The sequence below is a fragment of the Mesitornis unicolor genome, unplaced genomic scaffold (genome assembly GCF_000695765.1).
Source record: "Mesitornis unicolor isolate BGI_N332 unplaced genomic scaffold, ASM69576v1 scaffold17546, whole genome shotgun sequence".
NCBI lineage: Eukaryota > Metazoa > Chordata > Aves > Mesitornithiformes > Mesitornithidae > Mesitornis > Mesitornis unicolor.
The window spans coordinates 24,918-42,955 of record NW_010193163.1 but is presented as its reverse complement, the minus strand read 5'-3'; the positions used below and the strand labels follow the sequence as shown (position 1 = coordinate 42,955).

The window sequence follows — 18,038 nt, the reverse complement described above, 5'->3', positions numbered from 1 at the left end:
AAAGAGCTTGTACAATTTTGAAGTATATATGTGTGTGTGTGTATGCACTAGAAATGGCTATAGATTGTTCTGAAATAACAAGAATAAGAAATGGCTGAACTATTCTCAGCAGGCATAACTTTGCTTTAAGTGTGTTATAGAACTTTGCTTACAAAAAACCTCATGTAAAACATGTTTTACATTAAAAGTTAACACTTCTATAATATTTGGAAGACTACCTACTTTCAAAAGGAAAGGGCGTGTAATCCTAGCTGATGGAAGCTACCAGGGAATCTATATGGGAATGAGATTTAATTGTTAGAGTTTGGTTTTCATTTGGATAGTGCATTTGAAAATAAAATAGGAAAGATAGGATTTTGAAAAGGAGAATGAATTACTAACCTTCTTGACTTGTGAGTTTTGCTGCTGACTTGCTCTGAGGTTGAGTAAAAAGAATGTGAAACTGTGTCTGAAGTGACAAGTATGTTTCCCTGAATGGGACCGTTTTATCAAATAAGTTCTCTCCTTCATAAAGTTATAAAATATTAGAGTAAGAGTTGCATCTGAAATATAGCAACACAGTTTTGTGAAAAGTGGAAGGGGGAAACGAATGTTTTACTTTTTTGGGGAAGGAACAAATTTACCTGTAATACTAGTGAGACATATACTTAAAATACAAGAAGCTTAAATGGGAATAGGAACTCACACAGGAAGAGGCTCACTAACCATCAAAGCTCAAAGGAGAGAAGTCACTTGACAGTAGACAGAGGACCTTTATCTGTGAGCTATGAGTAACCATAATCTCTGAGAGTGAATTCTAATCTGTGTAGGGCTGACATGTCAAATAAACACTGAATTTGTTCAGTTTATATATATATAATGTACTTTATAAGGCTTCTGAGATATCTGATCATAATATCTGTCTGCTTTAATTTTGTTGTGAGAATATCCCTCTGAATCATTAGAAAACATATTCCTTTATTCTCCTCTACGGTCCATCAATGAAATTTTTAGAACTTGTATATAAGTTTTTATGTTTTCAAAATAAAACTGATTAACAGGGTTGCAAGAGAAATCAAATGTGGTTCTAATATGTAGATTACACATGCAATTATTTGAGATGCCTTATAAACATAAGACCAAACATAATTTATTGAAAATCTATCAAAGCTAAAAAAGGTGAATCCAATTGAAAAGCAATGCTGTAAAATCTACATAAAATTTAAAAAATATGGCTAAATGTAGTACCACTGGTTTATAAGGTTGATTTACTTATTTTATGTTTACTGTTTTTTTAGATGTGTCCAAGTTTCAATATGTCTGCTCCCTATGTGAAGAATAAGAAAGGACATATTTTGTATAATCTTTCAGGGTTCCTTGTGGAAGAATATTTAGTGAGGCCATCCAACAAAGCAAGGTGACCTTAAAATATCTAACCTTTGTTTATCCTTTGTGTATGAAAAGCACAGTCCTTCCTGATACAAAAACAGACTTGCATCACTGAGAATATAAGGGGTACTTGTCTTTATGTGTTGGTTGTTATCAAGGTGCAGCCTAAAATAACGTGGAACCCTCTTCATGATCACTTCTCAGAGCTTCCTCCAACAGTTGCATGATAATGGTCTCTAGACATACCCTGGCTTTTCTTGCTACACAGTGAGTTATTTCAGCATCTCAGAGAAAGAAAATACATATGCATAAGCAAATCATATTAACAAGTTTATTTTCCTCAGAGACTCAATCAAATAGAGGTAGATATGAACCAATTAACCTTTTCCTTGAACTGAAAGGGCTGGTGAAAGACTTCATATTCTATGATACCAGCCTCGGAAGTTATAATCTGATGTATTTTGAGGTTTACTTACATGCTTCTACAGCTCAACCACTGTCTTTGACATAAATACAAACAGTAGACCAAGTATTATTTTATCAAGGAGGATAAAGTGTTAGCCATTTATTTATTAAAATAAGTGTATCTGAATTAATGAAAATAAAGGTAAACACCTTAAGATTAAAGATTTGAGCTAGACTATGAACGGACTATGAAGAAATCAAGCTGTTTATGATGTTTCTGAAAGTCAGTAATAGCTCACTTGTTCACAAACTCTCCAGTTGCTCAGGGATTTCAGCTTTCAGAGAGTGAAAATCCTTGAAAATCCTTATCTGAGGGGAATTCCTTTGCCAGAAAAGATCAATAATGTTCACCTGATTCAGGAGTATATTGAACTCCTCCTTTTTAGCAGAGAAGGTTTTTGGGAGGGTTAAAGTTTTACTTTCAGTTGAAAAATGAAGCATCAATGTAGATGTCACCACTTTAGCATTTCAAGAAAAGACTGCTAAGTTTAAGGCAGGTAACCTGTTATTACTTTATTTTCTATTACCAGATATGGTGGTTGGTCTTTTGGAGGGGGGAAAGCATTTGAACTTCAAAATAAAAAAATTAATAACACCAAATCTAAGCCTCTGGCTAAGGTAAGAGTTGCATGTGTGTGTATGCATTTGTATGTATGTGTTGCTTAATTATTTAGGCTCCAGACTTCACAGCACTTAGCAAATAATAAATCATTACATAAAATCCTTGGATTCAGAAACTGGGAGAAAAACTCTCTGTCTACTATAGTTCACTTCTCTGATCATAATTCATGAAATATTCTCCTATGTTCTGAGAAGTATTTTTAAATGAGTCAAATGATAAGACTTTTGTTGTTTTTTCCTGTGAACTCATTTCAGAGTCTAACTGAGCTTACCTTTAAAACTTTTTTTTAGGTAGTCAGCCCAGATATTCCTTTATTTTTTTTTGTTTTCTACAAAAGTAAATGTCAAATTTTCAAAAGTTCATTAATCATCTCAAAAAGGGAGTTACAGAAAGATAGTTATTATTGACGCCTTTATTCATTTCTGCAAGGAATACTTTTCCTTATTACATTTCTTTCTTTCTTCTTTCTCCCTTTAAAAAAACACAAGTATTTAGCTTCTAAGAGTAGCTACTTCTGCATAACAAATATGCTACACTGTGTTTATAATCCCCTTTTCAAATATGAGTAACTTTCCATTTTTATATCAGAGAAACAGAAGTGTGCATTGCTGAAAGTAGGTTGTGAAATCTGAATGTCTTTTCTACAGTAGATCGCACTGTCTGGCAATGTCTAGACTTTCTGTATAGAGCTACCTCTGAAATCAAGAAAGGAGGATTATTCTAATCACAACTGAAATAAAGAGCTTTTCCTTGAGGCCTTTCGGTATGCACTGGAAGGTTACAGTATCTCAATACTCTGAAAAGTTGGGATGGAACATAGTGGGTATCAGGCAATTATCTGTGCAAGGGATTTTATTTTCCTTGGGAATGTTTTGAAAGGTTCTTTAGTAATCTATTCAAATGAAGACCAGTAATGAGCAGAGGAACAGCAGTCTTGGAAGAGTATTGAAGCATATCAGCGTGTGGTCTCTTTTTTTTTTTATTCAAGACAAAATAGACTTGTTAAGAGGAAGCCTTGGACTTTCCAGATTCCACATTAAGATATAAAAGAAACAGTCTTCTGCCTTTAAATTGTTTTAAGATTTTATTTGCTCTTATAAAATAAATAGAGAAGGAACAGTGTAAATGAGCTATACACCAAAGTCCATTTTGGGACAAAGTGTTAAAACAGCATACAGATGTTCCAATTATATGATCCAATATAATTTCACGTTTAGTTATGCAAAATCACTACCTGTTTGCAATGCCTTTTTATTGTAGTTCAGTAAAAAATCTCTATCTTACATACACACCCTACCTTATATATATTTTCATTTTGGTTATATGTAGCCTCCCTTCTACCCTCAGATTTCTTAAAGCTTTTAACTCCAGTTCCATCAAGCCTTCATTAGGAACTTTAAGTCCTAGAGAACTGCAATAACGTGTGTTTTTCTGACTGTAGTTTTTTTCTTATGTATCTTTAATCATTTTAGACTCTTGTTTTGACATGCCTGCGCTGTGGCTTTTGTCAGGGTCTTCTTTTTTCAAATGTCTGGCATAGAGCTCCACCTGCCATCAGCACAGGGATAATTATTGTTACACAGTTAGTGAGTAGGCTTCATATTTCAGATCCAAAGAAAATAGTGGAGTAGACTTATAAAGGGCACTGTGTTATCTAAAATACCTGCTGGAAGTGGTTTTCAACTGATGCAATGTCAAATTATTGCATTAACCTTTCAGTAATTAATGACCATACTTTTACTTTGACCTTTTGGGCTTGTTCATGAGACAGTAAATGTACCATTTACATAGTCTTGTATGAAAGAAAATGAGAAATTTGCATTTGAAGAGCCTTACTGTATGAGTCATTTAATACGTTATTCTCCTCCACTCAAAAAGCCAACAATTTTTCCAGTTCAAATTAAGAATACCTATTCAATGCATATTTTACTTTACCTAATCATACCATGCTATTTATACTGCATACATGGTATTCCATACAGACACAGAGCATGTAAATGTGTGCATGCATGAGAGAGACTATATCTACCACGTGACAAATGTGGCTGATAAACAAACATTGATTATTGACATTCATTGACGATCACTGCTACATGGCAAAAGCACAACTCCTCAAATGTGTTGTGTTTTCATGAATGTACATAGTTTGGTTTCTTTTGATAATGTAGACAAAAAATGTTTCATAATGATTTCATAGTTGCTGTGATTTGTAGAGTAATTAAATCTAGGAAGAACATGTAATTTTAAGAACTCCTGAAAGGTAATTTGTACTGCTTACACGACATTCTGAAGTGTGCATTTTTCCAATCTCAAAGGTTGGAATTTGAGGCTTTACTGTACAGTAATAGTATAAGTGTCCGAAGGAAGTTACATCTCTCCAGTCTAATACCCCTTCTCTCTGACTCCTTATTGTGAATTTTATCCAGCAGTGCTTAGGGGTTTCTCTGTCCCTCCTCACCTTTTTTTCTTAATAGGCCATAGGTTAGTGAAAATGTCAGTTTAGCGTTATTCTGGAATAATAACGACAGGTGAAAATGGTATGGAATAATGGAAAACACATCTTTACAGAACATAAATCTAATATAGTGAGGGGCTGTGTTTTTTTCCTTGGGAAGGAATTTTATCAGTCATGGGTAGAAGAGAAAATAATGAAAATAGAAATTAAAAATCTTATCTATTTTTCCATTGCTCATCTCTTTTCTGACCTCTGTAAATAATTACCTGTGTGGCACACAAGAAATAGGAAATATATTTCAGCTGGAACAAATATTTTCACCTTTGCAATCAATTTAGAATAAGCCACAAAACTTTAGAAAACAGAGCTTAAATGTACGTTCTGATGAAGTGAACAACCTCAAATGCCTTTTTTGCCAGATTATAAACAATTAAATATGCAGTTTCAATTTGCTTATTTCCTGGTGGTTTGATTCAGTTACATAATCTATCTTGAAGGAAGAATTCTCATGAATGTGCAGGGTATTGAATTGTATGGCTACACACAATGCCTCATTGTGGTTTTTATATTTTCATTTAAATATTGGCCACATTATCATATTTCTAAGGTGTTCTGTGAACACTTGAGACCTTTTCCCTGCTTCAGTTAAATGAGGATGTGTCATCAGAATTTTGCTTTATTGTTTTCTTGTTTTTTGTTGGTTTTTTTTTAATACAATGAACACAATTGCAGTGAAGTTTCATTATGTATGTGTAAGTTTCTGTTCAGCACAAGTTTTTTATTTTTTTTTAAAGAGAATAAGAAATAGGTGTGGTAGTGGTGTGAAAAAGACTGGCTACTCCTGATCACTTGTTTATGTTTCTTTGCTCTGGTTGCATTTTGCACAGGAGATCCAGCAGTGCAAAGATTTGCAGTTTTCCTTAGGACACTTGGGTTCTATTTAACTTAATTTCTTTAAAGAACTCTCCTGTTGATTAAAGAATGGGAGATCTAGTTTGTGTGGCATTTTGTGGGAATTGAACTGGAGGAGAACAGAGGAGCTGAATATGAGTTTCCAAAGAGGGAAATGGTTTGGATTTTTTTTTTCATTAAATGAGGGGACATAAGGTGATGTTGAGATTTCAAGCAGTTGTGAAGACCACATAAAGAAGAGTAGAAAGTACGAAAGATAATGCAAGCAAGAGCAGCACTAGACCAAAGCTTCTTGTGTTTTGAATAATGATTAAGATAGATCTTACTGAAAGAAGATTCATAGGTGAGAGGCATAGGAGAAATGACAGTGGAGCTCAGAGTGGTATTTGATAGGATAGGTAGGAGGAAATTGAATGAACAGTTAGAGTGTTGTAAAACATGCTTCACAACAGAGTGCAATGTAGCGATCCAAACAAATAAGTAGTTATGAAAATAAATGAAAATAAAATAATTACTAAGAGAGAAACAGAACTGAAGATTAGACAACCTGTACTGGGAAACATTCAGAAGAATGCAGCAGGAAAAACAGTCAAAATATGGAACTTGTGTCCAAGTGAGGATTGTATCTGGATAGTACAAGAAAGAAAAAACAAACCAACCAACCAGGATTATCTGCAAGTAAATGAAAAAATTATAACTGGAAGTTTGCAGCAGTATCAAGAAGAGGCACATATATATTTAAGAGCACTAGATGAGAACAGCTTTGGAGTATTGAGAAAAGAATATTTAGGGAAGTTTCCAAGATGTAACTGTATAGATCGTAGTTTTAGAAAGTATCTAAGAAAAGTGAAATCCTAGAAGGCTGCTAAGGCAAAAAAAAAACTATATTAAAAACTGTGCACTTTGCAGTATGATTCAGAATCCAGACACAAAGGGATAATTGCCCAGCATCAACCTGAGATGTACAAGATGCAGATGAGCAAGTAGCTGATATCAAATAAGGAAAAGTTAAGAGTTTTTCAAGTGTATAAAGAAAAAAGGGGAATTGAAAGGTTGCTGTGAAGTGAGGAGTGGATAGTAATCAAAGATGATTTTAAACATGTCACTAAAACTAAAAACAAATGTATGTAATAATTTGACATAGTTTTCAGTATGGCTGATGTAGGTTCAAAGGCAATATGTTTTAAGAGTAATGAGGCATGGGATTAATTTCCAAAGGCAAAACAAAACTCAAACCTCAGTGTATTTGATTTTGGGATATATCAGCCTCTCGGCAATGATTCTAGCACATGAAAGTGTGAATATTGTGTGTATTTATCAAGTTAGTGATTCTGCATGATTTGAGGATAAAGTATATGTTACTGCAGAATCGCTCCCCTGTGCTCCTCAGGGAAGACTGGCTTGCCTTCTCTGCCTTGAAGTTTGCTTGTATTAATTTTCTCCATGCTTAACAAACTACTGATAATTGCTTTTTGAAGGTGGAGACACAGCTTTGTCCTTTATGGAATAATTTCATACTCATCTTGTAAGCAGTACCTCCTTGCTTCTTTTTTTCCACCACTTTCTAGGGTACTCTGTTCCTAGACATTTTATGCCATATGTCACTTGCAGGTATTATTTAGAAAAGTTTTTTGAAATTTCAGTAATGTTCTCCACTTGTAACACTAGTTTTACTCATTTTTTGTATTTTCCATTAAATTGGCAGATGTTATTTTTGCATTGGTTGTCCTCTATTTGTTTGAGCAAATGTGTGTAAAGGAAAGGACAGTGTTTCATTAAATTAGAGAATCTCAATTTAGTAATTAACAGTACAGCTCCACCAGTAGAAAACAAGAAAGACCTCTACAGATTAGCTGATTTTGTTCTGCCTAGTTCATCTTCTTCTGTAAATAGGTGTTGTAACAGGAGAATTAGATATCTTTATGCAATTCTTCAGGGCATGGGAGTTTTCAGATCAGCATTCAGGTTCAACTCATTTTTGATTGACAATTTCCATTCTCTCTTCCAGGTGTGGTACAACCAAAAGGGTTTCCATTCGCTGCCATCCTACTTAAATGAACTCAATAACTTAATTTTGTGGCTGAATTTGCCTCCTAATGTGGATTGGAGACAGTATGGTAATAGTCATTCTTTAAGTCTCTTTTTTCATATCTTTTGAAAAGTAGTTTTTAAATAAAGTAAAACAATTTTAAGTATGAAAAATTTTAGTAGTATAAAGTAGGATTGCAGAGTCACACATTTCCTGGGCAGATTAAATTTGAATTTAGAGCTCTCTATGCTATATGAGTTTCTTACAAAGAACGTTCCTCTGCAATAACTGTAAATTTGTTCACTATACTTGGGATGTTAGTCCCAGTGAAACCACTGCTAGGGCTTTCTTAAGTGGGATTATTAATGCACAATAGAGTATGAATTTATAACTTTGTCTCTTTATCTCCTTATGTAAACATTGAGGGGAAACCCAGATTATCATGTGAATTCACATTGCAATGTGATGTACCAAAGTATCCTGTTACTCAGCGAACAAGACAGGCTGGTATATCTTACTATTACTATATTTGACAACTGAATTATCTGATTAAGGTATACCTAACCTGTGTAAGAACAAGTTAAAATAAACTTTTTACAAATTAACTTTATAAAAAAGTGACCGCAGCTAAAGAATCAGCTGTTAACACTGGTGAACTTTTAAGATGTTGAAATCTAGTTTAAAATCTGGGCTTGATAGTTCAGGGTAACTTCTCTTTTTTCTAGTTCCTATCATTCTTAGGATTCTGTTAAAGAGAAATTAGTTTAGTTTAAAGTAATCTAAAATAGCTTATGAGCAATTTTTAAGAGTTTTTTGAAAAGGTAGGATGGTTGTCTGTAGTGGTAAAATGATTTTTAGTGTGCTTATAATGAAGAAGGAAGAAAGGAAATGAAAATCAGTGAAAAGAGGGAGGGAATCCTGACTGAAAATAGAAATTAATTAAGAAAAGTTTGTAGATTGTCAATGAAAAAAAGAATAATTGCTTGCTTTTGAGATGACTGGGTTTTTATTTTTCTAAATAAATTATGAGAACAAATAAAAGATAATGTATTTCTGCAGAAAGTTTGAATTAATTAAAATCAGGTATTTTAATGAGAATTATTAATAGAAATCAATTTTTAATCAAGTTTCACTGCACTTCATGGATAGTACTGATGCTAGTTTGTTTTCTGTAGTATTAGATATTCAATTCTGGAACTTAAATGTTTTAGCACCCTTACTTTTATATCTGTCATGGAGAACTGGGGATTTACCACCCAGATTACAGTCACAGAAAATTATTGCTGTCCCAAGAATTGTGGAAATGTTGTATTTTATGTTGTTGTATGACATATAAAAACAATAAGCAAACAGTGCTTAGTAAATATTTGAAGTCTTGGACTGTTGTCTATACAAATGTGGCTTCATTATATAACATTCTGGCAGAATATTTTGGCTAAGCCTCTGCAGAAGAAGAGTTTATGGACTAGAAAGCAGTTTGTTTATGTGTATATCTATTGCAGAGGTGCAAAAAAGATGAATTAATCCTGCTATTGTGATATAATGCAGAGGGACATGACAGAGAAATCCTAGAATGAGAAGTCGCATTATCTACCTATCTGTGTGTATGTATATGAGTGTATACACATATATGTATATACATGTAGAGACATACATACGTATATTTTATTTTAAAAAAAGTACTCAACAGTTTTCCAGTGCTGTATGGAGCCCTTAATCTCGGTTCACTTTGTCTTTTAGCTATCTCTTATTTAAAGATAGTGCTCTGATGTACAAGAACTATTTATAGGCTTTTCTTATTAAAATGGTTATATGCAACCTTGTAAATTGCCAGTCAGAAGACTATGTACTGTGTTTCAAAACTGAAATGTATATATTTTTATTTTTTTCCTCTTGCAAAATCTGTTTATACCCAAGATCAGTTCTAGAATATTATTGGAAAATGCTGTGAGGAAGCTTGTTAAGATGTTGCAGAAATGCAGTTTTGTAGTTCTGACTTGCATTAGTTCAGTGGCTTTTTTTTCCCAGGATAGCATTTTCATGTCAGCCAAACCAGTGCTTCTGTATTACTTTTAAGTGACATAAAAATAATTTGACCCTTGAAAAGGGAGTGTGAGGACACAATCATTCCTTCCTTCACAAAAAATAAATCTTGCTTTACTACAAGAGACTTACTTCAAAAGGGTAAAGCATTCCCATGGATGTAAACAGAGTAGTAACTACTGTGATACTGGAAAAACCTTGAAAGAGGTCAACAGCTTATTTAAATACCTCAGTATGAATACTGAGGAACCCTTTCAATTAGCAGTTATATCCTGTGGGTATTTCTTGAGCATAAACCCAGTTGGAGTTCTCCCAAGTTCTCTGGGGAAGGGAAGAGTCATTACAGAGTGCCTGGTTCTACCTGCTTTGCTCGCAGGGACAGACCTAGTTATTTTCATAGATCAATACTGCTGGTCACAGCTTGTGATAGATTTTAGGGATAAGGAGCTGAGAAGGAGGTTAAATGTATCTGTCCTATGTCTTTTCTTCAGTCAAGAGGATACAGGGAATATAGACTTAGGATTCTGTACGAGAGCTTGAAGGAACATGTTGTACCCAAGAATACAGAAGACATATACACCTTGCATTGATTTCTATCCAGAGGGATTTGCACCTGTTCAAAAAACTGAAAAAATTGAAGATTGTTTTTCTTGTATCAGTCCAAGTTACTGATTCTTGATCATCCTGAGCATGGAGGAGCAGGAAATGATGTTAGTTCGATGATAAAAAATACTTCCTTTTTATTATTATGTAATCTGACCTTCAAATCCTTTCTTTACAAGTGGAGAGGTTTCTCTTTTTTCCCCTCATATGGGATTATCAGTAAGCTTCTCAGTGAGAATGCTTGGAAAGTTACAATGTTTGCTTCTTGTAATTTTCATGTAGAGTGGTATGGTTGTTGAAGAAAATGTGTGTGCCAGCTGGAGGTGCCAGATTGATTTACATCAGTTTATCATAGCTAATTGATCAGATGTCTGTTTTGGAACAGCAGTTCAGGAATACTTATATGAAAATAGCTCATCCTCTGTACCGTGTGGATAGGCACCACTAGTTTCGTAGTCATGTAAACCTGTGTTTCTATTGTGGAAAAAAAAAATCTAACTCAACTGTGTTGCTGTAAAGGAAACCAAATATATTTTGTTTTCTAGTGGGTTATAAATTCACTGACAGATAATGAAAATGGATGTGTTAAACAATAAAAAGGAAAGTGAGAAAGACTATTTAACAAAGAAGGTGATATATACCGGAATTTTGTCAAAACTCATCATGTCTAGCTGGTCCTCAAGGTTATGTGAATGACGTTTGTATGTTTTAAAGCTTTTTCTGAAATGCTGCATTCCTATAATTAGATAATGTAATTGTGAGCAAATTAAAAAAGGGAATAATGAAGTAAGAGGAATAAGAAACTAAAAGGCAATTTTTTTTTCTTAAGCTTAAGATAGAAATTCCGATCAAGTAGAACTGTGTTGTTTTCATACCTAACTCTATACAGTTGATTCAGAATGTGTTTATCATGCTGGAGCATAGGGGAAGTACTATTACCTAGCTCTCTGTGTAAGTCTGTATAAAGAAAAAAAGGACTGGTAGTTATCTATAATGATGTCTGTAAAGTACAGTGGTCAAAAGAAGTTCCTGCATCATTACTCAAAGAACAGTAAGTAAGAAATATATTCACCTTGTGCAATGCAGCTGCCCCATCTCAGGACTTCTATTGAATTAAATGATTTTTTTTAAAAAAACCTTTCATGCTATGAGTCATTGTAAGCGTTCATACAGCATCCTCCTTTATTTCAGATTCAGTTCTTCAAAAAAGCTGAAGGGATCAGGAGTCCTATTTTCAGCTGGGTTTTTGTGGAAAGTGACTGTGTAGTTTCCCTGTTGCTTTGCAGATTGTAACTTTAAACCTCTTTTCAAAGGAACCAGTGAAATGGCATTTAGTAGAAACCTTCTTAATCATGTATGATTAGTAGGAGGAAGAGTAAAATATAAATGATTAATGAAGGTGCTGCCTATGAAATTGTCCATAAAATATAAATTGTAATTTTGAGTAAACAATAATGTCTCATTTTATACAAACAGAAATCTCATTATAAATTTTGAATGCCCACAAACAAGAACTTGTAAAAAGTGTATATAAAAATATATTTTTATATAGTGTAAAAATGGAGATAGCATATATAGTGTATATGTGTACTATATAGTGTACTATATAGTGTAAATATATGCTATCTCCATTTTTGTTTATATATACTATTTTATTCTAATCTGAAATAAAATGTCTGGAATAAAGAAATCCAGATTGGTCTTCTATTCAAGTCTGTAACAGTTATGATATTTAAAAATAGTAGCATAGATCCAAACTGATCTACGTACTCAAGAATTAGCATGATACACGACAGAAAGAAGTAGTTTACAAATGGGTGCCAAGAGACATGGAGCAGTTGGACCAGAGGAAGGCAGAAAGATGATCAAAGGGGTGGAACACCTCCCCTATGAGGACTGACTGAGAGAGTTGGAGCTGTTCAGCCTGGAGAAGAGAAGGCTCTGGGAGGACGTTATTGTGACCTTCCAGTTCCTGAAGGGGTCCTAAGGAAAGCTGGGGAGGGACTTTTTACAAGGGCAGGTAGCGATAGAACAAGAGGGAATGGTTTCAAACTGGAAGAGGGTAGGAAGAAATTCTTTACTGTGAGGGTGGTGAGACACTGGGACAGGTTGCCCAGGGAAGCTGTGGATACCCCTTCCCAGAAAGTGTTCAAGGCCAGGTTGGACAGGGCTTTGAGCAACCTGGTCTGGTGGGAGGTGTCCCTGCCCATGGCAGGGGGGTTGGACTGGATGATCTTTAAGGTCCCTTCCAACCTAAACCATTCTATGATTCTATGATACTGCCTGTCTTGTTTTTCCCTTGTGAATAATGATTTGGTAGAATTTGCCCTGAGGACTGCTCACGCAAGGTTGCAAATACAATCCTTAAAAAAAATCCTTGCACAAATACCACATACATCTGTTTAATAGGAGATTTGTCATTTAGAACTTCTTGGTTTACCTGTCTTCTATGATTTTTATTTTAAGTCTTCAAAGATGGTGTTTAGTTTTCAACTTAGTGAGCATCATTATAGAAACTTTACATAGTAAGAAGGCATATAAAGGCAAGAAAGCATCAATAAGTACATTTTACATCATGCTAACAGCTGTATTGGGACAAAGATATATGTAAAGAAAGATGGTCTAAGTGGTTAGGAGAAATATAGGAAGGGATAGATTATAAAAGTACATGGAAGGGGGTTTTTTATTAAACAAATGTACACAGTAGCAAATAACATATATCAAATGCATGGTTTATTTTACTGTTGGAAGATATAATTTACTCCTCCTTAGGTTCAAGAGAACTTTTTTCCTCTGAATTACAAGCCAGTTTTTTGCTTTATATAAATTCATCATACATTTTTGGATGATGTGGGCAGGGAAGAAATTCTACTGGAAAATGTATTAAATGCAGAAGACCTTCATGCTACTTGAAAAATTTAAAATAATGAATGAAAGAGAAGTATTATACATTGATAGAATTTTGAATTCTAACATAGAACTGAACTTTGCTTAACATGGTCATATTTTGGTTAATTTAATTAAGAAATTTAATCTGGTGTGTGTGTGTAAATTTTTAAAAATGCAATATTTTCCTTCATCTACATGGTTTGAATCAAAAATAACTATAGAAAATCGTTACTACCTTTAAGAGACCAATTACTTTTTGGGACTTCTCCGTTGAAGTAAATTAATCCAGTGCAATTTGCTTTTCGATCAGCCTTGTATGATACAAGACTTCAAGAAACATTATGCTACTTAACGTCATAGGTTTTTATTTCCCCTAGCCATTATCATTTTTCAGTCTCTGCATATTCTATACTTGAGAGTTACAGCAGTGAATTTCTATATATGAAACCAAATTCATCTGCTGTAGACTTTTGTTTAATAACAATGCAGTAATCTGAAAGTTTTGTTAGTTTACTCTGTGCACTTAGTAGGAACAGGCCATGATGATTTCAGGAGAGAGATTATTTACAGAGACATTAAATTTTCTTGAGCAAAAGTTATTCCTTGTAAAATATTTGATGTAATTTTTGTCTTTGTTATATTTTTCATGTTTTATTAATTCCCTGTAGGTCTTTTTGCAAAGTTTCAGCAGTGCATATCATCTTCTATAAAATTCATTGACTAGTTTCTCAAAATGTACAAGTGGGCAAGCCTATGTTTATGAGCACAAACTGATTTGCACAGGAAATTGCACAAGCATGAACTCATAGCTTTAATTTGCCAGTGCATATTCTTCTCACTGAATGTAGCAGGTAGTTGATAGCAGTAGAGCAAAGGGATACGATTCAGATCAGCCTGGATTAATTCATGGAATATAGTGGAGAACCTTCCTGAATTCCTGGCAAGCTGCCTCAGTTCTGGATGTTTTATGGACAATAATTGTCTAACACAGTCTATGTGACAAGTTTACCTGTCTCACAGTTCTGGGAAAAGACCTATAGGTCTCCAAACTTCAGTATTTCCTGATCTTGGGCAGTATTTTTGAATTTGCAGTCACTGAAAATGCTACCCTTTGAGCTGGAGCAATTTTACTGTAGGATTTCTGTCATTTGAAGCTAGGGGAAGGACAGCTTGGTTAGAGCATTCAAATTCCTGATCATGAAGGCAAGACCTTGACAATCATGGGAAGATCCTCTACAGCTTGGCTCATGGCCATAAAAGAGGAGGCCTAAAAGATGTATTTCTGCTCTTTGCCAATTTAGCTGAGCACTAGTGAGTACAACAAACACATTTCATATGTTAACTTCTTGTTTTAGTGCTTCTGAAATTATCAAGATTCCCATTTTCCAAAAGCTTTCCTCCATTGTAATTAGATTAAGTCTGGGAACCTGATTTTTAAATTTTTTATAAAAAAAAATAAAAATCTGTTCTAATTCTATTTTTGGCTACTAATTTCTAATTTAACAGGAATCCTATGCATATATATATATCAACTAAAGATATTATTTTTTCTAATATGCATGGATTCATTCAACTATTTAAAACGTTTAGAAAAAATATATTGGAATGCAGCCTTTTTCTATCGTGCCACTTTTCCTTTACATAAATGGAATTTTGGCTAATACTTGGTTCCACTGGGAAAAACCTAGTTTTCTTTGATATGCCAATCTTTGCTTCAGAACAAATAGCAGCTATTGTTTAAAAAAAAAAAAGTAAAAATAAAACAAAGGAAATTTTAAACAGTCCCTCTAGGCAAATGACATGAAAGACTTCTGCAAATAGTGCATGTATGCAATAGTGATGAATCAAAACCTTATCAGCTTGAATCTTTTGATTAGTTAACTACTGTTTGGCTTCAGTGTACAGCTTTTAACTTTATTTGAAAAATCTTTACCTTGTACTTATTTTGTGTTCAAGATAATCATCACCCTCTATTGTTCAGCTTTTTACCTCACAGTCACTTGGTGATGTTTAGATTACTTTGGCTTGAAGATGAGGAATGAAAAATTAAAGGGGCAAAAATAAATGTATAGATATACTTGGTCAGCTTGCACCTGTTAAAGGGACAAAGACTACTTCTGTCTTCATGCAGCTGGACTCTAACAAAATAAGTCAGAGTGCATTCAATTAATTGACAGAGTCCATGTAAGGCTACCAACAATTTATTTCTTTGCCAAATATACTGGAAGGATGATAATTACTGCTAGGATGGATATTTTTTTTCTAATCACCAACAACATAGATTTATTTTAGATACTCTAATCAAATAGTGCTGGTTTGATCTCACTGCAAGAATTTCCAATTTGTATTATGTTACAGGTGGTGCTTGTCAGATACATATGCAGAAATAAGTCAGGAACAGCAGCAAGGCCAGTTGGACAGCAACTTTTGCACTCACAAACTTTTGCACCACTTAACCCCCATTTTTCTTCTCTTAATGGAATGGAAAAAAAAGCAAAAAGCTGCAGTTTTTGTCCATAAACTACATTTGAATTCCAAAGTTCAGTTTACTAGATTGTCTACAGGCTGATTGTACCAAAACCCAAGATTGAGCTCAAGTATGCATTGCCTATTCATGATTTTTCTTGGACACCCAAACTGGGTATCTTTTTAATTTAAAGCTCTAAAATTTCAATCTGAGGTGTGCCTGTTTTGTGCGTTTAGCTAAACAGTTTTCCTCTGCAAAACATCAACAATCTAAAAATGTAGTAAGCAATGATAAAATACCAAGTATATAAATTTCAGTAACAACCTGCTTCAGAAGAGTAGGTATATGAACAAATTCCATTTTAGGTTTTGTATTTATCTCTTCTGTGATGCAGATTCTTCAGGAATATACAACATTGTTGAATACATTTCTGCAGTTCAGAATGCAGAAAAGCAGCTATTACTTATGTTTATGCATTAGATTTTGGTGGATCCAGAGTCTGGAAATCACTCAACAAGAGGCAGTATTTGGTTTGGAAGATTGATGGTTGATTGTCTCTTTCTGTTGCTTCTGAAATATATAGCTTTTTCATTCATCTTATGTAATGAGGGGTCAACAGTGTACTCTAGAACATTAAGTCCTGATGTAGCATTTACTGTTTCATAATTTATCTTTCTTTTCACAGGGATCACACTCTACAGCCAACCATATGGAGGAGTCTTGCTGGATGAGGACAAAATGTGAGCAAACTCTTAAAATATGTAACAGCTGCAATGAGCAGAAAATTGAAACTGTTAATTCAATAAACATACATGTTGCATGCAATGGATGTTGTGACTTGATAGATACAATTCAGTTCCACTGAGAGAAGCATTTTCTCTAGTCTGGTGTTTAAATGTCAAGTCTACTGTATACATCAGATATGGTTGCAATATTTTGTAGAATAAAATACTGAATTTATGCTGACTGTGCTTTAACGATTAACTGCTTTAAATGATTGTTGAGTTTTCAAATGTTATTTTTTCTGTAGAGAGGGAGGTATTTGCAAAAGCTTCACTTACTATTCAGATTTTAAACACATGCTGTGTTCTGTAACTCACGTGTAGTTTTGTAACTTAACACATCAGCTTGCTCCTGTTGTATAATTGGATGTTGACAGTGTAAAAATGTGGTGTCTGTGAACAGAATTAATGTCCTAATGTCCAATGTTGTTTTGGTAAGAAGTTGGCCTTGAAAATGTTTGAGTTGGGTGAGGTTTTTTTACCCAGTGTTTTCTTTATGACATTTTGCTTTATACCCTAGAATGGAGAATGTTCGTCAGTGTGGGGTGGCACTGTGTATCATGCTGGGTTTCTCTGTCCTTACTGCATCCATTGGAAGTGCCATAGTAAACGAGAGAGTATCTGGGACAAAACGCTTGCAGCACATCACAGGCCTGGGTTACAAAACATATTGGTTTGCTAACTTCTGCTGTGATATGGTATGTATCATGTGGGGCAGCATGTGTTCAGGTGTCAATTTTTAACTAGTTTGTCATAATGAGCAAAAGGGGATATGGTCACAAAACATGTGAATAAGATAAGAACTGTAGAGAGCAACAGCTCTTGGCTGTCATGTTAACAAGCATTGGGACTCCATTCCTACTTTATTATTGTCAGATAAAATTCTTTACGGCAGGGATTGTGTTCTTCACTTTCTGAAGTTGAATTGTAAGGTAAAGCATATACTAGCTTTAGGTAACTACACTATTTCACAAATAAAAGGAAGCTGTCTAATCAACCTAGACAGAGAGCATCATCCACATGGCAGTTCATAGCAACAGAACTTGTGCTTTGAGTTACCACTGGCAAAATCTTTCAGATTATTGGAGAAGCCTGAAGATTGTAGTCAGCTACTTTAGTAAGTTGTCTGCTGGTGGGCAATATCAGAGGTACTCATAACTGATACCTTTTATTTCTTGCAAGATAGACAGCAGAAAACATTATTTATGAATACAAATACACAGAATTACCTAGATCAGAAATGGGTGAAGTCTCTGTCCTGAATATTTGTTTTTCTTATACAAAATAATTTCTACTACTGTTAGCATTACAAATAATATCGTCTGCATGCAGTTCATTAACAAATTTGAAAATCTTATTTTCTTTTGAAAGTACCACGAAAGTTGTTATTGTTCCCTTTTAAT

At 34.2% G+C, this 18,038-nt stretch overlaps 1 protein-coding gene across 1 annotated transcript in view; it reads left to right on the top strand.

The window, feature by feature from the left end:
* LOC104542907 (ATP-binding cassette sub-family A member 13-like) overlaps positions 1 to 18,038 on the top strand; it is a gene marked incomplete at both ends in the record, with an annotated part of 65,089 nt that overhangs the window by 28,301 nt on the left and 18,750 nt on the right. The window contains 5 exons of the mRNA XM_010187374.1: positions 1,278 to 1,396; positions 2,364 to 2,451; positions 7,831 to 7,939; positions 16,539 to 16,593; positions 17,156 to 17,333. Of these exons, the coding sequence (XP_010185676.1) occupies positions 1,278 to 1,396; positions 2,364 to 2,451; positions 7,831 to 7,939; positions 16,539 to 16,593; positions 17,156 to 17,333 (549 nt within the window). The remainder of the gene's footprint in view (positions 1 to 1,277; positions 1,397 to 2,363; positions 2,452 to 7,830; positions 7,940 to 16,538; positions 16,594 to 17,155; positions 17,334 to 18,038) is intronic.